At 48.5% G+C, this 26,885-nt stretch overlaps 1 protein-coding gene across 1 annotated transcript in view; it reads left to right on the top strand.

Annotated features, from left to right (window-relative positions):
* The window catches only part of LOC118216160 (retinoic acid-induced protein 1-like), a 64,190-nt gene that overhangs the window by 14,150 nt on the left and 23,155 nt on the right, over positions 1 to 26,885 (top strand). Inside the window, exons 2-4 of the mRNA XM_035397200.1 lie at positions 18,826 to 24,461; positions 24,820 to 24,913; positions 25,285 to 25,334. Coding sequence (XP_035253091.1) covers positions 18,843 to 24,461; positions 24,820 to 24,913; positions 25,285 to 25,334 — 5,763 coding nt within the window. The 5' untranslated portion in view covers positions 18,826 to 18,842. The remainder of the gene's footprint in view (positions 1 to 18,825; positions 24,462 to 24,819; positions 24,914 to 25,284; positions 25,335 to 26,885) is intronic.

Genomic DNA, 26,885 nt, shown 5'->3' with positions numbered 1-26,885 from the left:
AATTAGCAAAAAATTTTTTTGTGTGGAATCAAATACACACTGTATATCTCAAAACCCACCGACACCACACACACACACACACGCACGCACACACACATGCGCACACACACACATACACAGGTTTCTTCTGTGTGAAATTGACTGCAGGAGCATGCTGCGTATAACTGGGTTAAACCTCCATTGGCATCTCAACTGGGCTTCTCACCTGCTGACAGAAACCTGGAGCCATGTGGGATGATCAGAACCAGCAGCCTCCTTTCCGCAGCTAAGAAGCTCATTCTCAGACTATCAATGGAGTGAGGGTACGCATGTGTGTTCAGGTGTGTGTGTGTGTGTGTGTGTGCGTGCGCGTGCGTGTGTGTGTGCATGTCTGTGTAGGCGTGCTTTTACAGTACGTGTGAACGTGCGTGTGAAACCACACGAGCAGTCTGGCTCGTTTTTTCTAGACCTTGTGAGGACCGCAGTGTGGCCCCAGTGCGTGGTGATTGAGTATTGGGTATATTGAGAATTGAATGCCACAGTCTCCACCAGAGGCGAGATATTAAAGGCCTCCCCATGGTAAACACGCAAATAACAGCAGAGGGGTGGGGGGCGGCGGGGGGGGGGGGGGGGTGCTGCCCTTTCAGTGCAGCGGGGGTTAATGGAAGTGGGTCCCCAGGAATTTTTCATTAGGTTAGATTGCTTCTGTCTGCCCAGGGTCTTATATCTCCTGTCAGAGAGGACTGGGTGGGTTATTGCCTAGGCTGCGGCACAGACGCCCCTCTGAGACGTCACTCCTGATGGGGAAATTAAAGCACCGCTCCTTCACACTGTACACGCCCCCGAGAGAGAGAGGGGGGGGGGGGGAGGGAGAGAGAGAGAGAGAGAGAGAGAGAGAGGGAGAGAGAGAGATGGAGAAAATGAAAGGGGGGGAGAGAGAGAGATGGAGAGAGAGGGGGAGAGAGAAAGTGAGAGAGATGGAGTGAGCAAGAGAGAGAGAGGAGGGGAGAGAGACAGGGAGAGAGAGGGGGGAGAGGGGGTTAAAAGAGATGAGAGGGAGGAAGAGAGGATAAGAGAATGGAGAGAGGGAGGAAGAGAGGATAAGAGAGAAAAGGGGCATGGAGGAGGAAAGAAAGGGAGAAATAGAGAGAATGAGGGAAGGAGGGGAATGATAAGAGAGAATACAGAGAGATAGAGAGGAAGCATAAAAGAGAATGGAAGAGAGATGGGAAAAACAGCAGAGAGGGGGAGGTGAAGGGAGGAAGGCAACGAGAGGAGGAAGGAGAAAGAGCCAGAGATAAAGAATAGGGGAGATTAGAGAGAGAGGGAGTCCACTGAGGCGATTGAGTGTTTGGACAGACACAATATGTACTGATAAGGAATCTGCTGCATTCCTGTTGAATTTTCTTGTCCATATAATCTCTGCTCACTTCCCCTCACATTTTCCCCCTCTCTCAGATGGTTGCTAGCTGCAAGGTGTCCAGTCCTCCTCCCGGACTCAAAGCCTAATTCAGACTTGATGTGCCTTGGGCTAGTCAAGAAGTCAGACTGAGAGTGGTCCCACATTGCCGGGCCAAGCGGCTCTTTATGGCTTTATTTTTTATAGGTAGCCATTCTAAAAGAGACAAGCTAAGTGCAGCTAGCCTGTGTCCTTTATATTGCAATCAGCAGGCGCTCTTATCCTGAGCGATGTACACAAGCAAAGACACATCAGTGTTAGTCTCAGGAATACCAGAAGTGTGATATTACTAAGGCACAGAAAAACCCATTCATAATCAATAATTTGTAATGTTAACCTAACAAAAAAAAACAATTAGTATTGCAACAAAAGAAAATACTGATAGAGCAATAACCTTAACAGTTATACCTATAACATCACCCATAAGGATGCCCTGTCGTTAAGAAGCCAGGCTTGTTTCTCCTCATAAAACCAGAAAGGGGGAGTGTGGCCTCAGATAAGTAGGTAGCCTGCAATTTAAAAGCAGCTAAGAAACCCGCGCCCTCTTGATACTCAACGCTTTTTATACCGTATATTTTATAGAAAGCGTACGTCAAATCACGAAAAGTGCACCTGTGCGAAGTCGCATTAGTTTAAGACAAAAAAAAAAGAAACAAAACAAAACAAAACAAAACGAAACCGACGGTGACATTGGCCTTGAAGCCCGTTGCTGCGAACGCCTCTAGGACAGGCAGCTTAAAACCGGGCTCTGCGGTTGCCATGGTTACCTCCCGGGAGACGCGAGCGCGCTTGTTCATCTCCGGCCGGCGTGCGCGCTCGAGCCGCTCCGCGAGGGACGGCGGGCGCTCCGGAGCAGATGTGCCAGCCCGGTCCGAAGGAGCCATCGCTGACCCGTCGCCAAAGACGCGGGCGGCTCGTCCAGCTGGCACCAGCGCTCCGAACGCCAGCCCTCTGCATCGTTGTGCCTCGGCTGATAAAACGAGAGGGCGAGGGAAAGGAACGAGTAACAGATTTCTTTTTTTTAATGTATGTGGGGGCTACGGTTTATCTACAAATAGCTCGGAGAAAATACGCGCAGGCAGCCGAGCCAGCCTCAAAATACGGAACGAAAAGACGAAGCGAAACGAAAAAGATAAAGTGGGCCTCCTGCCGCGACTGGGTCGGTCCGTGTGCCCGTCTGCCTGCGGGCGCTCTGCGTCAGATGTCACCGTGTTTTAGTCCAAGGGTTGACCGAGCAAACCCCCCCCCCCCCCCCCCCCTCCCCCGAACCGGTTTCATAATCCCCGGGTGCACAGGAGCAGAGCGCATAAACTCGCCCCGTGAGGTAACTGTAACACTGTGAGGGGGCGGGGGCGGGGGGGGGGGGGGGGGGAGCAGAGTATAATTCCTGTGTTACGCCGTGTTTATAGGCCTGAATCACATGCTGCACTGGTTTCACGGCAGGCATTCGTGCCTAATGTTACACTGTTCAAACCAACAGCACGCTGCCATACGTCTGCACTGCGATCTACGAAGGGACGGAACTCAGAGCGGGACGGAACAGACGTGCAAATACGCCGCCGCTACCGCTATCAGATGTCCGAACTGGCGTTCACCGGAGCGCTGAGCGCGCTAGCGAGGACGGGGCGGACGTAGCGGACGTAGCGGGCTCCATTTTACTGCGCATATTAGAGCGCGAGCGCTGCTCCAGTTTTAGCGGTGGACGCGTGAGCGAGTGCAGAGGGGAAATGATGTGTTTTTTTTTTGTTTTTTTTTTCGGTGAGAAATACCAGAGAGGTTAGGACGGAGTCAGCCTCCTAAAAATAACCCCCGCTTCATGCCCGGCACGCGGTCCCCCAGGGGCCGCAGGCTCGCCTGCGCAGCCTCCTCCTCCTCCTCCTCCTCCTCCTCCTCGGTGCCCTATTTCACCGGCTGCCCCTGACGCATCCGTAACGAGGCTCCGGTATTGTCATCCTTCCCTCCCTGGCGCGCCGCCTCCAGGCTCGCCCGACACACGCTAACGTCCCGCTCCGAAACAAGACCAAAAACGCCGCGCCCGTCCGCAGTGACTCCGCCCCTGAGGACTGACAGCCGGTGACACGACGCTTCGGAAATCCGTCTGAGCTCGCAGTGTGGTCTTTTAGCGAATCTTAGCCCATTCCACTCCCCCCCCCAAAAAATAAAAGCTAGATATATAAATCTAAGTCACCTGCATGTCTGCAAGAATGCAAGGTTCACAGTGTTCGATTCATCGCATCCCCATTAATCAGTCTGCTTCCCTCACTCCAGTCGAGCCCACGTACGGTGGGGTGGATGGGGAAGCATGGCTGGGTATCTCTCTCTGTGCAGCGTGGCTATCGGGCCCTGGCAGACCTGGCGTTTCGAACGCCGCCGCGTCCCGCGCCCGGGTCCGGTTCCCCGCGGACCGAATACGCGACAAATTGCCTTGGCAGCCGGATGAGGGCTGGCGTTTTTTGTTCCGTTTCATTTTTTATTTTTTTTTGCTCCCGATGCAGTCGCTAATGGCCGCCCGCTGGAAGCGGGGGGCTTGGTGATTTGTGGAGTGCGCCTCTGCGCCCGGCCAAAGACTCCCGGGTGAGCGATAACTCTCGCTGGCGCGCTAACCCCCGCGCTGCCCGCGCGCAGCCGGGATGGGGGCGGCCCGAAGGTGCCCAGGGGTACAGTATCGCTCCCGGTGCGTGCTGATGCTGGGCTAAGCTGCTGCAAGATCAAACAAAAGCAGATGGAGGAGGGGGGGGGGAGGGGGGGTGTACGCGTCAACTAATTTACGGAGGTAGACGGATTTCTAGGTACTGCGCAGGCTGCTAAAAATTCCCATCCTTAAATACTCTGAGATGGTGTTAGCGCTGCTCGCTGTTTGGTTGTTTTTCTTTTGTCCGTTGCAACTCCACGCACTGCAACACAGGATGATGTGAGCGGGCATGCGTGCGGGTGTGAGTGCTGGGGGGCGGGGGGGGGGGGGGCGGGGGGGCGGGCAGTGACATGTGTGCAGGAGAGGGGGGAGAGAGAGAGGGAGAGAGGGAGGGAGGGAGGGAGGGAGGGAGGAGGGAATCTGTCCTTCCTGGAGGTGTTGCATCTGACACAGTGGGGAGTGGGGGGGGGGGGGGGGGGAGGCGGGCGCTTCGGAGCGAATCGATGCGTCCGAGCCGCGATGGCGGCGGAGTGCAGCCGCGCGCGGGGCCAGCTGTAGAGGGGGCGGGGCGGCCCGCACTTCCTCGTGCTGTCGCCGCTCGCCTCTCTCGCCCTTTCAGGCAGCAGAAAAGCCTTTAAATTAGAGCTTAGCGGGGAGCGTGAAGTCAGGGAACGGGGAAGGGGGAAAGGGACGGGAGGGAAATAGCGAAAGGGGGGAGAAAGGGGGGGAGCGAGCCAGAGAGAGAGAGAGAACAAAATGACACAGGCTGACATCACCTGCGTATCGCCTTAAAGCAAGCCCCCTTCTGTGCGCGTACGTGTGCTAATTGTGTAGCCCCCCGTGCTAACGGTTCTAGCTAGGCGGTGGAAATGCCGTTTCTCCGGTTCCGGTCTCAGTTATTCGTGAGGCTGGCGCACGGAACGCCTGATTCGGGGGCTGAATGGCGAGCGCGTTGCGCGGGGCGATAAGCGGCTCAGGCTCACCTCCCCGGCGAACGACGTCATTCGTCTGACAGCGCCAGGCGCGCGGCTCCTGCGCGGCTCCTGCTCCATCACACGGCCAGGGACCCGCGAGCGAGCGAACGACAGCGGCCGCCCCGAGGCCGCGGGCCGAGCCGAGCCGAGCCGAGCCGAGCCGAGCCGAGCCGAGCCGGGCCGGGCCGAGCCGAGCCGAGCCGGGCCGAGCCGAGCCGAGCCGGGCCGAGCCGAGCCGAGCCGAGCCGAGCCGAGCCGAGCCGAGCCGAGCCGAGCCGGGCCGGGCCGAGCCGAGCCGAGCCGAGCCGGGCCGAGCCGAGCCGGGCCGAGCCGAGCCGAGCCGGGCCGAGCCGAGCCGAGCCGAGCCGGGCCGAGCCGAGCCGAGCCGAGCCGAGCCGAGCCGAGCCGAGCCGGGCGCCGCGCGGCTGCCTGCGCCGGCTGCTCGGGGATTCGGCGCTGCGGCGGCATCCTTTGTTTTCACGCTTCAGAGACGGGCCAAGCTTCTTTTTTTTTTTCTTTTTTTTTTTCTTCTTTCGCTTCGGCGCTTTGGATCCGGTTCAGGTCGCGCGCAGATGTCCGCCGTCCTGCCGGGGAGACGAGCGAGTGCGAGCGCGCAGCCCCGTGTACACGAAACCGACGCGAATATCAAATACATTTCGCGCGTGCACTTTTATTGGGAAAGTTTTTTTTTATTTTTTATTTAGTGGCGCTCTTCGGTTTTGTGCTGCTGCTTCGCATCCACACACCTGTGTTTATTTTCTACGTAACATCCATCTGCTCAGCAGGCAACCATATTTAAAATAGTTTAGCCCACATAGATTGCATTTAAAAAAAGGTACAGCTGGATATTTACAGATGTAATTTGGCTTAAGTGTTGCCTTGCTAGATTAAATACCACACTTATGGATTCATGCCTTCAAGTTTCTTATAACTAAACAGTACTCTCTGTTTAATGAACCAGGCCAATGCTGACTGACCAATACACGGTAAGGAAATGGATGGTGCATACCATTGTCTTGCTCCTTAGAATCAACATCTGCTTAAGAACCCTCTGTTTTAATAAAACATTCCATTGCTTAGCCTTCGACGGAAGCGTTACTTCCACATATGAATAAAAACCTGTGCCTGTCTGTACCTTAACCAATATACTGATCACCAAAAGACAAAAGACTTTGGTCTGAAGAAGAGGAGGATTAACAGATTTTTATTACTAAATCATTGTCAAAACATTAGACTCCATAGACATTACACAAAAACTCGCTGCTAGTGGACAATCCATCATAGGTGTGGCACTATCTCTACTTCCATAGCCGGAGGTCAATGATTCCGGAACTCCGTATCTCTTTGATGGCTTGAGTGGGGCTGGAATTCCTTAGCCGAACCGTGAGGGCTGTGGAGCGGCTTGTCTTTGACATCACTAGTCCAGTGTCAGAGATGACTGCCCCTCGAGCAGAACTGATTTGCATCGATTATGTCCCTTACCCTCGGATTCCAGAGCTTCGTCCCCACAAAACATTTCCTGCAAGGTTTCATTGATTGCATATGGCTGGTCAAACTGTACAATGTTCTGAACTGTTGTGTAATTATATTCACAATACACATGATATTTTACACATTGTTAGGCCTGTGTTAAAATTGGGGGTGAAACACAGACACAGATTATTTTACCTTAAATTCAGGTACGCAATATAAACGAGATATCTTTTTTATCATTATTACAAACCCATGAAGGGTCCACATGAGGGGTTGACTCAAATGATTCAGCTGGTTTACATGCAGCCCAGGCTGTGTTGGGTAGAACGCTCCTCGTATGATGGACTCATACGATGGTCACTCTCTGTCCAATGGGAGAGCAGCTGTTGTTAATTAAGTCCAGAATAGCAAAAGTGGCAAAGGAGGATATAGGTCAATCAAACCTGCCCCCTTCCATTGAAGTGTTGAAGGTGTGGCTATTGGTTGGTGGTGGGTTTATATAGTAGTTCCACCATTTTACTGTGTTTATAATGGTGATACAATCATTTTTTCAAGTGAAAGTTTTGCATTGTGCTGCTTTGTTTTTTAGATTAATGAGCAATAGACTTGATGGCTCATGACCTTATTTTGCAGTTGTGCTTGTTGCTCTGCATTTTCCTCCTCAATGTCTAGTCATCCCCCCTTTGTTAGTCCCCGTTTCAAAGTCAGGCCTCAGACTTAGACTGACACTGTGTTAAAAATTGTGAACAAAACAGGAGAGAGTTTTTTGTGCCATGTTGTTTGAATGGGCTTGCATTGTGTCAATAGGTGGCATACTAGCTAAACACTCTGGTTTCCTAGGTAAATGTGGACTGTGTTTTCAACTTGGCAAGTATTGAATATGGACTGTTTGTCCTTGGGCCAGTGTTTCGTATTGATGTTGTATTTGTGTCAAAAATGCACACAACACTTACCTGAAGTACTCCTAATAGCATTTAAAGCTTTTTGCAAACTCTACAAAAGTTGAATTTGGGACACAAGCTGGAAACTTTGTATGCAATACATCTGTTAGGTCACTCTGTTTTTAACTGTGAAACAATGGCTAATGTATTGTCCCCACAAAAAATCATTTATAAATTAATAAATAAAAGCATTGACTTTGATTTCTTAACCTTGATTGGTGCTGAACTTCGACTGTCCGTTTTGGAAGAGCAGGTGTGATGACAATGGACTGCGTGTCCCTGGTCAATGCTTGTGAGTATTATATGATTTCATGCTTAATGATTTTATGTTATTTTTTATGAATTGTGCTCCATTGGTGCAAGATGGCACCATTAATGTAATCCCATGAGTACCTGCTGTGGCTAGCTGTAGCGGGCTCTGTTTTGTGCACATACTGTAGATTAGTGTTGGTTTGTCCTTGTGTTATCTAGGCCAGGGGTTTTCAAACTCAGTCCTGGGTGACCTGTGTATGCTGGCTTTCGTTCCAACCACTACAGCATTCCCAGAATTTTAACAAGCTGTTCATTTTGCTTAATGTGTCTTAAACGTTTCATGTTTTGAGGGATTAGTAGCATGTTATGTCGGAAATATGTCAGAAATAACAATGGTCCCATATTCACACTGTGCTATATTGCAAATGATTACATAACGAGAGGTAAAAAATGAAATAAAATACTGATCAAATGAGGCAAATCAATTAGCTCCTGATTGGTGAAAGTGTGGACACGTGCCCACTAAAACTATTTGGTAGATAATGAAGAAATCGAAGACAAAGCAAATGATGTATCTGCATTGTGTTAGCACATTTATGGAAAAATTATGAAAGAACTTAAAACATGTGTTCAACAACCTTAACTGAGCAAGGGATTGCATACATTTTCATGCAATATTGATCTGACTTGTTGGTTAGTTGTGTTTAGGACTTTAGTATTTGGCTACTACCTTCATGGCAGTAGGTACTGTGTGCTCCTCAGTATGTATTTATGATTTTGTTATCTTAAATTTTGTGCTTTAGTTGCATACACACTCGCCGGGCTGGGATTGTTGTTTACCAGGTCTCGCACCGTTACACAGATGTCCTCACATTGTATGTTGATCTGAAAAAGAGTGCTGGCCAAATGAATTTAATGGAATGATTCAGTGTAACCACCGAGGAGATTGTGATCAAACTGGGGAATGGTACACATTGGCTCTGGAAAGGAATCCTAGACTAAAGCATTGCTGCTGGAGAATATCAGCTTGTTTTCTTTCATTGTGATTTGATAGATTAAAATTTGTGTAAGGTATAGCATGTATGTGGTGTAAAGATGAATGCATGTTCTTCTGAATGCAAAGGACCTGCCTTGCCTTTGCTTCATATATACGCACCTCTGTTCAGTCTTACTATTCTGGTAGCCCTGATCTGCCATGCACAAATCTTGGGAATCGTGAGGGTTGCAACAGCCATCCAAAAAAACACTGTTTATTTAACCCTAACACGAAAAATAGGTATGTCAAATTGAAACCAGAAAAATAAATGTATGCCAGTCAGTGTTTAAAAAAGGTATTTCAGACTTGCTGATTTCAAAATCAGACCTTTCTGACCACACCTTTCATACATAGGATTGAACATGGTACATGGATAAATAATAGTTTTTGGAATGTATTTCACTATAAGCTGTGCTATTCTGTATAACATGTATAACACTTCTTTGCATTAAGAATAAGAAAGAAGCTTAATGCATAAACAAGGTAAGTATGTAAGTATCTGGTTGTGTTTTAGAATATAGGCCACCTTTTTTTAGTATGTATGGGTTTTTTTTTTGGAGGGGGGGGGGGGCGCGACTCCTCGATCGTAGAGATGTCACTCATAGGCCACGGGCTCGCAGCGAGATAGGGAGGGTCAGCTGACAGCTCTCTGTTTCTGAAAGGACCTTGTTCCGCCGTCCTCTGCAGAATGAAAAAAGATGTCCCCCCCCCCCCCCCCCCCCCCCCCCCCCCCCGCAGGGAGACATGACCTTCAGTCTCGCGTCCCACGTCCCAGTCCGCCGTAACCAACCTCTTTCTCTTTTTTATCTTCTTCTTTTTTATTTCGCCGCTGATCCGGTCAGTTGCGTAGCGGTTCGTTTGCGCATGTGAGAGAGGGAGAGATCGAAGATTAAAAGCGCAATTAGGGAGGCTGGAGCTGTTGAAGGCCTGTTTTTTAATGCGGTAATGACGACCCCCCCCCCTTCCCTCCCCCCCATATTTTCTCCCCTCTGCTGGATGTGGCTGCTGTAAAGGGAGTGGGCGTGGGACCCGGTCCCTCGTTTCGTAATCAAGAGAGCGCAGGCATTCTGACCGCCCCCACACCCTTCCCTCCCCCCCTCTCCTCCCGCCCTCTCTCTCTCCCCCCCCCTCCCCACACTCTTGTGCTGGGTTTGGGTATTCTCACTCGCCCCCGTCCCAGCCTACGCTCCCCCCCCCCCCCCGTACATAAATGCGCCGCTTGATGTGCTGCAGACCAGGAGGGGTGGGGTTGAGGGAGGGGGGGGGGGGGGGGGTGAGGGGGGGTTTACCCTCACAGCTCTCTCCTTTGTCTTTAAAATCCCCCTCTCAAAACGCTGACTCTTTAGAAAACACGTCTGCCCCCTGTCTAATCATCGTCAACTCCACAGCATCAGCCTCTCCTCCCCCCCCCATCCCCCCTCCCTCCCTCCCTCCCTCCGTCTGCAGACATCTCCTGGCTTTGCTGTTATTTTTACCGGCTCCTCGTTCTTATTTAACATCTGCCCCCTTCCAACAGATTCAGGCCAGCGGCAGCCTAAAGTTGATAAGGCTTATTTAATTGTTCAATTGTTCTGAGCCCTATGGCAATTAATTCGCTCAGTAATTAAGTATTGTAAGGCATGTGTGCTAAATCATAAGTGTGAGGTAAACTATTGCTAATTGTTCAATGGGACAGCCCCCTAGGTGCTCTCTAGGGGAATGAAAGCACTCCTCATTGATTGGCTGACGTTTCACGCGCAACGTGGTGCATTCACCTACAGCCACAACTTGTATTATAAATGGGTGGAGCTACCTTAAGTCATTATTCACTGACTGATTTGAAGCAATCATTGAGTTTTCATGTGGTGAAAACATTTCTGAGGAGGCTCATACAAATCAGTGATTGACAGGTCACGTGGCTCCACCCCATTTTGTGGCTAATGAAACCTCATTCTCCCATCACTTAGCTTGGCCACGTAGCGCTCTTTCATTAATAACGTCAGATGCTTGGTTCCTGTTTCATTTTTTTCAGGTTAGATATAGCTGCAGATATAGCTGTATAAAAATAGCCGGGAAGGGAAATAACGTATCCAGTTCGCCCTTCTCCTAAGCGATACCTTTTTGCTATCCATGTTCTCCATTCACTGACCTCCACCCCCCCACTTCCTACCTGGATCCTGTGGTATTGGCTCCCAGTGGCTGGTTTAGTGTGTGTGAGCAAGGAGGGTGTGTAGGGGCAGGGAGTTCAAAGTGGGGTGCGGCTTGGAGGGTTGTGTAACAATTTATTTTGTTCAAACTATGAATTGTTTTATTGTAGAATAATGGCTTAACATGCTAACATATTACACACACACACATATATATATATAAATGCCATGTCCTTGTCTATATATATATATATATATATATATATGTGTGTATGTGTGTGTGTGCCATAGCTTTGTCAGTAACATTAACTTTTAATTATCTTTTAATTTCATTTAAGCTATTAACCAGATTTTTTTGTTTTTTTCGGATGAGGACTCTCTCCCGCCCTCCAGCATCGTCCTCTCGTGCAGTCGGGTGAGAGCGGGGCTTCTGAGACGGTAAACGCGGCGCTCGCCCCGGTCAGAACGCAAATAGAACCGCGCGTCAAGGACAACTCGCACGAGTCCCTCCAGGAGCCGCTGGCTCCGGGCTGCGCGCCTGCCTACCGCCAGCCCTCTCAGATCCAGTCAGGTCTGCTCTGACACGTGCCTCTCTTTGTCTCCTAATTTCGTTATTTTCCCCTTTCATTAACGCCCCTCTCTCCACCCGCAGTGTGACCGTGAGTCTCCGCTCACCCTTGCTATGTCCTCGCGTCCTCAGCATGCATGCTTATCCTCTAAGGCTGGGTAGAGTAAAAAGCGTTTTACGTAGTTCAGGTGGGTCACATGATACACAACGGTTATTTTTGTTCCAGTCTACCAGTTCCTCCTCTGGCGTTATGAGAGTTGTTTATATCTGTTAATGAATCAGTTGGGCTGCACTCAGAGGTGGCAGTGTTTCCGGGGCATTGCGAGGCACGTTTTGTTCCTCGTGCTGAACGGCGGCTCACTGGAAAAGGTTTTCAGACAGTTTGTAAAGGTTTATGGGAGTCTTAACATGGCATTTGTTTTTTTGGCCTGATATGTCAGCCATCTTGGTGGTGGCTGCAGCTGCCTGGAAGATTACGTTTTGCGTGGGCATAGCTTTGTGAATGTATCCATCGTGCTTTGTGTGGAACGGCAATTTAGTGCTTTCAATACTGAGTGTGTGTGTATGTGTGTGTTTGTTTGCAGGGGTATAGGTAGCTCACAATAGTGAAATGGTAATGGTAAAATACAACCTACACTCGTAAGTTATGCAATGCATAAAGTATTTGCCATCATCTTACCATGTTAACAGTTGTCTCTGCATGCTGCAGACAAGTACACACTCTGCCACACTGGCAGTCTTTAGAGTTGTTTCATTCAACATTCAATTTTCACCAGGTCTTGTATGTATGAAATGATAAAACTGCAGTGACTTAAGGAAATGACGATACTCACTGACCTCACATGGACTGGAGCCACCCGCATACACACAGGCCTCACAGGGACTTCAGTGACCCGTATACACACAGACCTCACAGGGACTACAGTGACCCGTATACACACAGACCTCACAGGGACTACAGTGATCTGTATACACACAGACCTCACAGGGACTACAGTGATCTGTATACACACAGACCTCACAGGGACTACAGTGATCTGTATACACACAGACCTCACAGGGACTTGAATGGCCCATACACACACATGGACCCTTCAAAGCACACTCAGAGAAGAGCTGTGAAAAAATGCCTGTAAATTATTTGCATGTTGATCTGTAATGTGGGTAGGGTTGGAATATTTTTCTCATCAAAATAACGTTAAATTGTTTAGGCATATCAGGGACAGTGAGTCCCTGGTCTTTGTGGGGCCACACATAGAATTGTGGAGGTGCTGTATGGAATACATATGGTGTGGTCTGCTATCGACCTAAATTACCCTTCAAGGTCACCATGGCAATAACGGGGTTAAAGGTCAGTCTGTAGCTGCACATGAGGAAAAGAGGGCAAGAAAGGCACTGGCTGAAGGTGTGAGATGGAGAGAAAGGGGATGAGGAAAAAGAGTGAGAGAGAGATAATTGTCCTGTGATTTTTGTGCTATTTTGTTGTATGTGTTTGCCCTACACAAATGTATTTTTTGGAGGGAGAATGAAAAACATGAGGAGGAGAGATTTGCAGGAAGAGGATTCTGGAGATGAGCAGTCAGTGATGGAGAGAATGGGCTTCAGAATTTGAGAGAATAAAAGGGGGAGAGTATGCAGGCAAATTATGCTAAACAGTTGTCGCTTGTTTGTAATGCTCTACATGCAAGAGCGAGAGAGGGAGAGCAGGAGAGATGGAGGGGGAGAGATTGAGAGATACAGAGAATGAGAGATTGAGAGAGGTGGTGGCCGGATGGGTGACAGACTGAAACTGACTGAGAGAGAGAGAGAGAGAGAGAGAGAGAGAGATTGACCAACAGAGCCTGAGACAGAGTGAAAGAGACTGAGAGACAGACAGACAGACAGATGGAGACGGAGAGAGAGAGGGAGAGAGAGAGAGAGAGAGAGATAGAGAGAGGGAGAGAGAGACTAAGCGGCAGACAGAGGCAGTGATGAGTGACAGCAGGCCCACTCTGCATCGCGCGCTAGCCGCGGCGCTGGCCCTGACGGATGGACGCGCGTCGCGGGGAGAAACGAGCGGCCCCGGCCTTATCGAGCGCAGCAGGGCGTGTAGCGTTTCAGGCCCGTGATGTCACCGCGACTTTGTCCCGCCGTTATTGATGAAGTCGCTTCCGCAGAAAATGATCCCCCGTGCGGACTAGCGTTGCGGGCTTCCCGGTCTTATTTTTTTTTTTGGACGGCCCCCCCCCTCAGATTCCAAAGATCAATGCAAAGGAAGTACAGAAAACAGGGACGGGGGAATGGGAAAATAATGAGATGCGCCTGCCTGCATGCGTGCATGCTCCAAATCTTGGGCGTGGTCCTGTACCACAGTCTCCTAAACTGAAAGTCTGAGGAATGTTTTGTTTATAATATGTTTTTCATATGCAGTATATACATGGAAAGTAATTCTTTCCAAATTCATTGTGTATGTTGTTATATATTGTAAAGTTGTCAAACATATTTACAAGGATGTGACACATTGATATGGTAGTAAGTAATATTTTTGGCAAATAATGTGTTCTACATTTTTACCTGCATTAAGAAAGTATTTGTTTTGGACTGCATGTTTTACAGTACATGCCTTCTCTGCAACATCCTACTAGCTTTTTCTCTGGTCTTTTTATAATACAACATGTTTTTTTGGCATAAATTAAATAATGTTCCTAAATTATGCAAGCATACACCTACATTTTATGCAGTCAATGCCCTTGGAAATGTATTTTTAAATGGCTGGAGTCTTGATTCCCCCATTCTCTCTCACACAGACGCACACAGGTGCACATGCAACGATTAGAGTTTGACATTAGCAGCGTAGGTCTCTCCTGACATGGTGACGTAGTGGTTAGGGTGTTGGCTCTCATCGGAAGGTCATGGGGGTCGGGGTTCAGTTTAAATGTGGAACTCCGCTGCTGTACCCTTAAGCGTACTGGAGCTGTGTCATTTTTGTGATGAATGGAAGGGAGAATAATACGTTTATTTAATATAAATTTAATACACTTATGGAGATGCATGGAGCTTACCCCCTGCTGGGAAGAGTGAGTAGACCTGTCTCTCTGTTCGGCTTACCTGTTCAGGGGGGTCTGACTGGGAGGGCAGGTAGACTGCGATCCGTCAGTGCAAGGGGTTCTGCAACGGCTAGGCTCAGATTGTTTAAGGATGCTTAATTGAATTTCATTTACCAGAGTCAATTAAAGTTTTAATGAGCTTATTTAAGTTTGGAGGTGCTGGGCTGGAAAAGGACAGATGCACACGGGCTGGGGTTTTTAGGGGGGGTGATTTTGCTAGCCGAGCTGCTCTGGAGCCCGTTGGGCAAACTGTTGCGTGCGAGTCCCATTTCATACCAGTTTTATGAAATGTAAATGAAATAAGCAGCCCCTGATTTGTCACTTTACAGGGTCTTTAAAATCTGTCCAGTGACAGCCAAAACCTGCCTTATTCCTAACAAAAATAAAAAAGAACACGGTATACACAAGGTGTGCACATCTGTTGAGTTCCTCACCTCAGCAAAATGGGGGCGATGTTTTCTTGAGCAGATGTTCAGAACTTTTGGTAAGTGATTTGAGTCGCTTACAAAAACGCAATCTGCTGTAAGGGTTGAGTGATGGTGCGCAGTAGCCGAGGTAGAAGCAGCTGGTGAACTACAAATTGGAAAGCCTGCAAACAACCTGTTACGAGTTTGTAAGTATGCATTTTAAAAACGTTATACTTAAAAATGCATCCCGTTCTCTGTTGTACTGAATGGAAATTGCATAAGAGCACTGTAAAAAAAAGGGTCTACCTTTCCCAAGGTCATGGTCAACCTGGTCTCATGCTTGGTCTCATGGTACGAGCCTATGGCAAACATAGGTGTGTGGTGCTGTGCTTGGAGTGGTTAGGTATTTGGAATGCCAACGTATGCGGTAGCGGAATTTCTACACACACCTGTAATGTAGGGAGGTATATTTAACAACAAGGTTATTTTCTCGAACGAATTCTATAAAGGACTTCGCCAGAACAGCAAATTGTATGCTTACAAATGGAACGGAGGCTTACGAGGGGAGAGGAATGTCTCAATGGCACATCACTATGTCCACAAAAACCCTGCACAGAATGTGTGTGTGCAATTTGAGAAAATGACCCGTGTTCCTCGCTTTTCAGTTTGTGAATCACCCTTTGGTGATTGTGGAAACTGCAGTTACACTGGAAAAAATCTCAAGGTGACTCAACATAAAATAACGTGGCTGCCTTAAAATCTTGAGTTAGGCGAACAAGGGATCTTCACTACTTCATACTTCTTCGTAGAAGTACATACTGAAGGAAATACTTGAGTTATTGGCAAACAATAACTTGAGTTATTGTTCGTCTAACTCAAGATTTTAAGGTAGCCAGATTACTCGTTATTTTAAGTAGAGCCACCTTGACATTTTGAACAGTGTAGAACATTGTTTGTGGTTTTTGTTTTGCAGCTTGGGGTTGGTCAGAAGCACTCTGTGTCCTAGTATTAGCTCACCTGCTGGCCATTGGCTTGCTTCTCGTCTGGAACAAAAATGGTTTAAAAGGATCCTTTTGGCATTAGGAAGTAATGCAGCCGCTTTTATTAAAGCGCCATACAATTTTCTTCGTGTTAAACAAGTGTCTTGGTTTTCAGTCTGCCTGTTCGGGTAGTCTTTGATGTACGTGACCGCCAAGAACTGACCTTCAACTCTCCTTAGCGATCGTCCCTAGCAACGCATTGACTAAAGCTTCTGGGAAGATATTGGCTAATTTGATTCTTGGAGGCCGTCAGGCTATGAAGGAATCCATTCTGATTAAGTTGTGATCGTTTTTTTTATTTATTTTCCTCCTTGTTCTGCATCTCACTCTTCAGCATCTTTGGGCAGAAAGATGTAAATTCAGTGCTGGCTATTCGAAAACATAAGTTGACCAGCACTGCGCTCCCCCATCAGCATTAACCTTTCAAGTAACATCGCATGCATCTATATCATACTTCTGTATGCACAAGATAATGTATGCATTATCTTGGTGTTATGCACTGCACACTGGGTCATTAGCCTGAGGTTTAATGGCAACTAATACAATCTGCAATCAAATCATTTGATTTTCTCCAGCTAGAGAGCGGAAACTTTGTAGATTAAGCGATGGCAATAAAATGCAATTTTATGTGGTCACGAGGGTCCCGGGCGTGGAAGCGATGATAAAAGCGCTTTTCGGTTTGCTTTTTAAAATTCCCGTTTTTATTTCCCGCTGGGAGAGCGACGCTTGTCCCGCGTCCTGACCGCGGCTCTCTTTGCGACGAGGTGTGGGCAGTCCCATCTCCAAACACCCGCTGCAAAAGACGAGAGCCCAGAGGTCCACCACGCTGCACGCGCGCCGAATTAGCCATTCCGCTAACGTGGAGCGGGACAATCGCATTCCCCCAAGCGCCGCCAGCCCCCTCCCCACCTCCCGGCTGAGGAGGGATTTGTTATTCAGATGCACATCCACGCACCGGATCAGAGGAGGCCTCTTAGCATGCCCGCGTTACGGCTGCGGTAGAAATGAGTGGGCCCGGTTTGTGAAGAGCTCAGGGGGAAATTAGGTCCGTCGGTACAGCGAGGAATGCTCGTGAATTCTTAAAATGTTTGCCACCGCTGTCACTGAAAGGTTGAGTTGTCATTTCGGCAGAGAATGATGGAGTACAGCTGAGCCCAACATAAAAAAAAAATTATTAAATAAACAAAAGGCAGCAGCAAGACAAATTAGGCAAACGATGATTGCGCTGGGCTGGATCTTTACTTGAAGAAGTGTTTTATTCTTCATATTTATCACAGAATATATACGTTTCGTTATTGAGAATTGGATCCTCGGTGAGTGCACAGATTCACAGGTTTCTATCTTGGCTAAAATATCGGCATGCACTACCGCACACACCCTTGGTTTTGAGATAATCCGTTACTCATTTCCCTAGTCACCTGAAAACATGCAGAAGTCCACAGTCGTGGAATATGCTTGGCAGTAGACGCAGCAGGTATTCTGAAGAGCTGTTACCCAAAACCTCGCAGGCTACGAGACAGGGTACATCACAGATTGAAAAACAAGTTGGGACCATTACAGTATTATATTTAGGTTTGACCAAATCAGGTTGTTTCAGCTTTCTCTGGAAACTAACCAGATTTACTCAGGTATATCCGACCTGCAGGGAGGATGGGTTGGTGGAAATGTGGCACTGGTTGATGAAAACATTGCAGCAGTATACAAAAAGGAAACTGAGACTGTGAAAATGTACCTTGACAGGAGTCCAAAGGCAAAAACAGAAAACAAGTCATCCCCAGGTGACATTATTCCTTATTTTAATGCTTCTATACAGCCCTGCTAAAATGGTGGAAAGGAACACAGGACTAGCCCCAGGCTCAATTTGTTAAACTGCCTCAGTGCAACTCACCTACCTCCTTTTTTGTACGTTTGCATGTTTGTAGGAGCTCAGACCATTTACAGTAGTTCGTACTCGATTTTCAGAATTGGAACATGAAATGAAAATTTGTTGTATAAGAACAGTGAATGTCTCAACCCATTTTATCTAGGCCACAGAAATAAATATGCTCCATTCTCAATAAGAAACAGTCAAGGATTTTTGGTTTTATTTTTTTCTTAAGGGGGAGAATTTTTTGTCCTAGGGAAATATAATCGAGCATATTGAAGGCGCTGTCTCTGAAGGTGTCTGCTTCCTGAGAATGTTTTAATCATGCTTCCAACTGTCTGGTGAGGCCTTGTCCTCACTGTGCCGCGTGATGTCATGACAGAGACCTGAGAATGACAGTGACAATGACAACACTGTGAGTCACACACACGTTCCGGTGCATGTCATTTCACATCATTGTCTGATGAGGGAGGGGGGGGGGGCATCCTTGAAACCTGTCACACTGCACCAGTAATAATCTTTGCTGTTTCTCCCGTGGAGCGTACGAAGCTGAACGGTCAATTTGGTCTCCTGGCTATGCACATGAAAAAAAACAAAAAACACGAAAAAGCACATAAATACAGGACTGAGAGTATTGCATTTCAGCCAGTTATAGAAATAATGTAAACCTGTCTCTTTCTGAAATGACAAAAGGGACAGCCTCTGTGTCTTGGCAGTGCAGGCATACTGTGCAGATGTTTTATGTGAGGAAACTGAGGAAACTGTGGCTGGTGATTATAGATCGAAAATAGCGAGAGCCACCCTGTCAGAACTGGAGACAGCGTTAAAAGGGAAAGGTTTGACGAAAGTGTGTACTGATGAAATGGAGAGAAAAAAGGAGATAAAATGGGGTGGGATAAAAAAGGTGAGCATGTGCAGGGGCACTCAGAAGCACTTAACTCTTTTTCTTTTTTGTTTTGGTTTTTTTCTCCCTCTCTCTCTCCCACAGAGCCCACAGCCGGAGCCATGCAGTCATTCAGAGAGAGGAGCGGTTTCCACGGTAACCAGCACTGCTACCAGCAAGAGCCCCACCACGAGTCAGCATCACGCCTGGAGGGCTACAGGCATCACCACGGCGGGCGGCGGGGCTACGAGTCACACCCCCTCGGCGCTGCACCAGGGTCCAAAGACTGCTACAGCTTGCAGGCCTTTCCCGGCTATGGTGCGGGGGACTCTGCCCCACCCAAGAAGCAGTACAAGGAGGGCAAGGTTTCTGTTTTGACCCAGCAGCAGCAGCAGCAGCAGCAGCAGCAGCAGCAGCACCTGCAGCAGACTGGCTACACCAATCACAATCACATTATGAGCCCCGCCTACCAGGCACAGTACTTGAATGAGGGTAACCTGCAGCAGAAGTGGCCCGACTCCCCACACCTGCCGCACTATGACCAGGAGTCACCAGGCACGGTAGGAACCCCGGGCGGGTCCCAGTACTTAGAGCAGAACATGCTGGCAGTCTCCCAGGGCCAGTGCCCCCACAGCAGCCAGCAGCCCACCCCCGCCTATGGCAGCCACCACCAGCGGCCCTTGCCACGCGATGCCTCCCCGTCCCCCGCTATCCACAGCCAGGGGCGTCTGCACTTCCCCCAGCAGCCACAGCCCCTGCCAGGCCCCGCCCAGGCCTACATGGACAAGTGTAACCCCCTACCACACTGCTACAAGGGCTACCCTGTGCCCTCTGCAGCCCAGTACAACAGGCAGCTTGGATGCAGCAGCAGCGCTGCTGGTGGAGGACTCAAACCAAGCCCCTACCGGTCCCAGAACAGTTACGTCTACCCCCAGCCCCCATCCCGAGCTGGATATGAACAGTTGCCAGGCCAGCAGGGGATGCCACCGGGCCAGGAGGGCTTATCAAAGTACCAACACTTTGGCCAGCCCCAGCAAAACTACTGCCTGCCAGATGTGTCCGTAAGGTCTCCCGAGCAGTACTATCAGACCTGCAGCCCTGGGTCCGGCCACTCCCCCGCCCGGTCCATGGGGAGGTCACCCTCTTACAGCTCCACCCCTTCCCCCCTGATGGTCAGTTCCGAGACGTTCCAGTACAACCAGCAGCAACCCCCCATCGTCTCCACAGGCCCTGCTGCCTCCTCTGCTTCCGCTGCATCTTCCTCCTCTTCTGGTCTGCAGGAGCAGGGTTTGCTCATGCCCCCGCACTCCCATGCACCCCAGAGCGCATCCCACCAGAAGCCTAGCTATACCACCACTGCTAAGGAGCGCTTCCCTGAGAAGCTGCTGTCCAACCCCAGCCTGTGGAGCCTAAATGCATTGACCTCACAGGTGGAGAGCATCTCCAACAATGTCCAACAACTACTGCTGTCCGAGGCCTTGGTGGGCAACAGGAGGGCTAGCAGGCGGGGTGGCTCCAAGAAGGTTGATGACTACAAGACCCAACCCCGAATGCATGAAGATGCCTCTTGCTCAGACTCTCATGACAGGGGTCCACTGCTAGAGGCCTACGGGGCTCCCCAGCCAACCTCTGCCGAGCTCCAGGAGGTGGGATACTCTAGCAGCTCTGATGAGCAGTTGGAGAGAAGCTACTACTTCTGTGGCCAGAGACAGAGCAGAAGTCCAGCTGTGCAAACTCCTGTGGGCTCCCAGCATGCCCTGGATGCTATGTCCTCCTGCTCCTTGACCTCACCGGACAACACCTCAACAAAGTCAGAGGATTCTGTCGGCACCCTACAGAGTGTGGATGGTGCAGCATCTGGGGTTGGGGTCCAGAGCATTCTGCATGGGGAGTGTCTTGACTCCATGCCCCAACTTCCCACCACACAGGCTGAGGGGAATGGCAACATTGCCCTGGTGAAGAATGTGGAAGACCAAGGAAGATGCCTGCATGGTGGTGCAGCCATTCCCAGCTCCCACAGGCCCCACCAGGGCTCTTCAGCTGACATGCATAGCCTGAGAGGATCGCTCAAGAAGAACATTGAAGAGTCTGCTTGGTCTCTTGTTGAGGGAAAAGAGGCTGAGAATGAGAAGGAGACCATAGGTCGTGACATTGGGCCTGAGGTTACTAATCAGCAGCAACAGGGGGACTGGCCAGATGATGAAAAATGCTCGCCTGTGTTCCACAAGGTAGACAAAGTCCCGATGAGCAAAAACTTCCCCAGTGACTTGGAGGATAAGATATACCAGGACCTGCAGAGCCAGTACTACTCTGATCAGAGGGAGCCTGCAGGAAAAGCCAGTCATGCCTTAGGCTACAGTTGTGACAAGGACATCCCCCCTGAAGTGAAATCAGAAACGTACAAGTCAGAGGCACCCACTGACTATGACACCCTTGAGAACACAGACCCTTTTATGTGGAGAGATGACCTCAGACATCAGGACCATTATTTGCCCACAAAAGTGGAAGACTCAGTGCAGCAACAGCAGTTTGGCTCCGAGGTTGAGCATTTTGAAGAGAAACTACTCTCTGTCATGGGGCACGAGAAGCAGGAGATTCCAGAAGAGCAGTGCCCCATCCCACATGATCTGATGGGTCCTGAAGAGAGACTGGAGAACAGGAACTCTCCATCCTCAAAGAACAGTGTTAATTGCAGGCTGCTGTCATGTGATATGGGAGAAAGCCATGGTTTGGCTAAGGAGCAAGGTGATGAGCAACATCCCAGTGTGGATGCTGCAGGAAAGGAACCAGCAGTTGGTGAGAAGAGGCCGACAGTCCGAGATACCTTGACCTCATCATATTCTACAGAAACTGTTTTCCCATTGCAAGGTGAGCAGGCTGTGCCTGCACCTCAGGTGAGGGGCAACATTGAGCACCGTGATGCTGAGGTGCTGGAGCCAGACTCCCCCCAGCTCCCAGGGAAATCAGTCATGCACCCAGCCCCATCATGGGCCGACACCCCTCCCTCTCCGAAAAAAGGCGATGATGATATTGAGCCAGGGATAAGCTGCCCTAGTGCAGTGATGCCCTCACCCTCTGCAAAGTCTGAACCTATGGCCCTGTCCTCAAACCTAGGAGCCCTCCACAGGAAGCACACGCGAGGCAGGAGGGGCCGGCCTGGGAGGCCGTCCCACATGGGTGCTCGAATCCGAGCCCTTGTCAGCACGGAAGACAAAGAGGTCCCCTCAGTCATCGCATCCAGCAAAGGCACTCTTTTCCCAGACGAATTAATAGGCATCAGTGACAGCAAAGATATCTCCAGCCAGATGCCGACGCTTTCAGCATCAGAGGGCTTCCCCTCCAGGATGAGAACCCGCTCCTTTACCACACAGGCTATACCTAAAGCCTGTGCTCAACTGAAAAGGCGTCCTGGCCCAAAGCCCTCTGAAGACTGTCCTGCCGCTAATCCCCCACCTTCCCCTAAGGGCCTGATATCCAAAATCAAGTGCATCAAGCAGAGGGACCTTGAACAAGATACCTGGGGTTACGCGAAGGGAAAGAGGGGACTAGATTTGAACACTCCACCAGATGAAAATCAGAAAACACCGAGCCTTCCAATGGTGCTTCCTGTCAAAGACCAGAAGTCCATGGTGTTGAGGTCCAGAAAACAGACAGAGGAGATACCAGTGAAGGAGAAAGAGAAGAAGGGTACCGCATATAGTTCCCCAAAAAAGCCAAAAGAAACTAAGAAGCAGAAGGTGATATCGTCAAAAGACCAGGATGGTGTGATCCTAAAGCCTAACCTTAGCACAACCTTCCAGAAAGGGGTCTACAAAAATGCAGTTGGAAAGTTGGCAAAGACAGTACCTCTAATAAGCAAGAGAAAATCCAGCTTCCAATCTCCAGTGCCCTTGAAAAAACAGAAGGGAATCAAAGTCAGCAAAATTAAGGCCCATGAACCTCCCATAGAAACCAAGCTAACGGCTGTGAGAGGCCCTAAGAAGAAGCTAAAAGGAGGGGAACATCTTAAAACATCTTTTCTAAACATAGATCCTCCTCTCCTTACCAGTGACATTGCAGACTTGTCTAGTGTACCTCCTCAACATCCTACAAAAACTAAATATCTACCCCCAAGGAAAGGCAGAGGTTTAAAGTATGAGGCTATGGTTCAAAAGATCACATCCACGGGATTGAAGAAACAAGTTCAAAACCCTCAAGTTGAAGAAGTAGTACAGGGAGATCCAGTGCCAAAGGCAGCCACCAGCACAACACTGCAGACTCTGAAAGAGAAAGAGATGCCAAAACCTGTGGAGGTGAAAGTGGAGGAAGGTGGGGACTCATTGAGTATCCCCATAGGAGCAGAAGTCGAGGGATGCATCAAGGGCGCAACTGTTGGGAAAAGGAGAGGGCGGCCTGCCGAACCCAGGGATCGACCTGAAGTGCCACTGGATCCAGTTCCAGATGTCGAAGGCCTCATCATAAACATGCCAAGATTAGCCAAGCAAAGGGCAATCAAAAACAACCGCGAGATGCACCTGAAGCAGAGGAGAAGGAGGAGGAAAGTCCCCCCCAGCACTGAGCAACAAAGCTCAACTTCTGACCCTATATCCCCTCCTCTCTCTACTTTGCCTCCTGACCCCACCTCTCCCACCCCTAATATTCCCCTTGTCCCTGCCACTCCCATCTGTGGAGAGCAGCTGACAGAGGCACCACAGACCGCCATCATCCCCACAACCAGCGTCTGTAAGAGAGGGCGACCCCCAAGGTTACCTCCTATAAAAAGGGGATGTGGCAAAGGATTCGGCAAGCAGGGCAGCAAAAAGGCAGTTGCTGTCACAATAACAGGGCCAAAAAAGAAAATAAAACAGAACACAGAGACCCTGAGTGTCAAGACTACGAAAAATGTGCAAAAACCCAAAGTGAGACACAGAAAATGCTGTGCCAATCATGTTGTTGTCACCACTGCCGAGGAGGAAAAATGGCCAGAGGTTCCTCTAAAACGCAAATCACAGGAAAGCAAAAGTGTCAACAGCGAGTGCTCCTTCAGGCCTTATGTGCGCATTGACGGCTCTGACAAACTGCCTTCCCACTGTGTCATCATCAACCGACCCGAGGAAGAGACGCTCCTTCTGCGAGAGCGGAGAAGGAGGAAGAAGGCCTCTGTGAATGTAATGGCCACCTCCATCCTCACCCAGGCGGCAACAGCGCCGAGCTTCTCCCAGGCAATGCTGCAGGGCCCCCTGGTCAATGCGGGGCTGTCTGGTAGGTCTCTGACCTGCTGCTTGTGTGGCAAGCCGGCAAACTACAGGGAGCTAGGAGACCTGTGTGGGCCATATTACCCGGAGGACAGTGTGCCAAGGAAGGCCCTGTCCTTCCTGCCCAAATTGGAGCATGTGGAAGGTGGAGAGATGGTGGGGAACAGTACCACGGTGGAACCGAACACCAGCCCAGTAAAGAGTGACAGCATCAAGGACCCAGGCAGGTGGGGTCGGTGTGGTTCTGGGCAGCACAGAAGGGTGGAGAGGGTGTTGGGGGTGGGCAGAACGAGCCGTCCCAGTTTCCGGGAGCAGTACAGGAGGCTGCGGCTGCTTCAGGGGGAGGGGCAGGGATGGGGCCGGGCTGGCCTGCGGACGCTGCAGATGGAGGCAGAAGCCAAGGAGCACTGGGCCCACGAGGCGTGTGCCATTTGGACCAGGAGGGTGGTGCTGATTGCCGGCAAGCTGTACGGCCTGACAGAAGCTGCACGGGCTGCAGCCCAGATGGTAAGCACCCCCTCTCCTGTTGCCAGTGGTGCTGTACCGCTGCTATATATCAGATAACATTACAGAAATGTATACATTTAATTAATTAAAGATACTGTAACTTCTATATATAATACAGTGACCTCCATAATGTTAGGGACAAAGACATTTTTTTCTTGATTTGGCTCTATACTCCACAATTTTAGAGAAAGAAAGCACTGGATACATATATAAATTTGCAGTTTATTCCTTTATACATCAGTCTTGATGGTTGCTCATGGTAACAGTGAACCCCTGCATGTGGGCAAGGCTGCTGAAACAGGCTCTGAATTGGCTCTGATTTGATTGGTTGTAAGGGTCTTTCTCTCTCTGACCACAGTGCTGCTCGGCATGTCAGAGCGTGGGTGCGTCCATCAGCTGCTGCAGGGAAGGCTGCTCCCAGATATTCCACTTTGTCTGTGCCAAAGACATGGGTACGAGCAGCAGTGCAAACTAGGAGTGTCTGTGTGTACATTTCCCATGTGTGTGTGTGTGTGTGTGTGTGTGCATGCTTGAGTATGTCTGCGTGTGTGTGTGTGTGTGTGTGTGTGTAAACGTGAGACAGCGCCCATGCTTTTGTTTGTGAATGCTCCCATTCATGTGTCCACACGTGTGAATGTGTTTGTGTGCATGGTTGAGTGCGCAAACTTGTACAAATGTGTGTGTGTGGGGGTATTAGAGCATGCATATGTATGTGTGTATGTGTGTGGTGTATGTGCGTATTCTTTAATCAAGGAGAAGCGCTAAGTGCTTGTATTCAAATTTTCATTTTCACATTTCATCTATCTTTATTATGTTTTCACAGGTTGCTTATTTCAAGAAGACAACTTTTCAGTGAAATGTGTGGAACATAAGGTAGGTGGGGTTTATTTTCCTAACCGTCCTACATGAGTGAGAGCTACAGTACTCTTTCTGGAACTTTCTAGAACTACAGTAGAACTACAAACTAGGGTTAGGGTTACGACACACGTTTGTTAATGATTTTGAACGAGCAAAATATTTTCTACAGTAGCTTGGCTACCAATGGCCAAAAAAATATGTGCAATATATAAAAAATTTTTCAAGAAAAAAATCTTTTTAAAAGACCTGAAACATATCATTTTCCATTTGTATTATTGTATTCGTGATATTTACCTTGATTTTTAATAAATTTTAAATGGGTTTTCTGAAGTTTTCTAAGCTACCAATGGCTTAAATTAGGGTTAAGGGCCCAAATTAGGGTTAGGGTTAGGAAAACCGTAAGTCTGAGGGTAAAGGCAAGTTGACGGCTGTGTTCAGCAGCTTGAAGAATGGTTAGGACACAGGTTTGTTAATGATTTTGAATGAGTCAAATATTTTCTACTGTAGCATGGGTACCTATGGCCCTAAAAAAAATGTGCAATATATTAATATATTTCAATGAAAAAAAATCTTTTTAAAAGACCTGAAACATATCATTTTCCATTTGTATTATTGTATTCGTGATATTTACCGTGATTTTTAATAAATTTAAAATGGGTTTTCTTAAGTTTTCTAAGCTACCAATGGCTTCAATTAGGGTTAAGGGCCCAAATTAGGGTTAGGGTTAGGAAAACCGTAAGTCTGAGGGTAAAGGCAAGTTCACCGCTGTGTTCAGCAGCTTGAAGAATGGTTAGGACACAGGTTTGTTAATGATTTTGAATGAGTCAATTATTTTCTACTGTAGCAAGGGTGCCTATGGTCATAAAAAAATGTGCAATATATTAATATTTTTTCAATGAAAAAAAATCTTTTTAAAAGACCTGAAACATATCATTTTGCATTTGTATTATTGTATTCGTGATATTTACCTTAATTTTTAATCAATTTTAAATGGGTTTTCTGAAGTTTTCCAAGGTACCAATGGCTTCAATTAGGGTTAAGGGGCCAAATTAGGGTTAGGGTTAGGAAAACCGTAAGTCTGAGGGTCAAGGCAAGTTCACCGCTGTGTTCAGCAGCTTGAAGAATGGTTAGGACACAGGTTTGTTAATGATTTTGAATGAGTCAAATATTTTCTACTGTAGCATGGGTACCTATGGCCATTAAAAAATGAGCAATATATAAAAACTTTTTCAAGAAATAAATCTTTTTAAAAGACCTGAAACATATCATTTTGCATTTGTATTATTGTATTCATGATATTTAGCTTGATTTTTAATCAATTTTAAATGGGTTTTCTGAAGTTTTCCAAGCTACCAATGGCTTCAATTAGGGTTAAGGGCCCAAATTAGGGTTAGGGTTAGGAAAAACGTAAGTCTGAGGGTATAGGCAAGTTGACGGCTGTGTTCAGCAGCTTGAAGAATAGTTAGGACACAGGTTTGTTAACGATTTTGAATGAGTCAAATATTTTCTACTGTAGCATGGGTACCTATGGCCATAATAAAATGTGCAATATATTAATATTTTTTC

Source organism: Anguilla anguilla, chromosome 17, assembly GCF_013347855.1.
Source record: "Anguilla anguilla isolate fAngAng1 chromosome 17, fAngAng1.pri, whole genome shotgun sequence".
Taxonomy (NCBI): Eukaryota; Metazoa; Chordata; class Actinopteri; order Anguilliformes; family Anguillidae; genus Anguilla; species Anguilla anguilla.
Note: the sequence above shows the minus strand (reverse complement) of the source record. Positions and strands in the feature narration are given on the sequence as shown.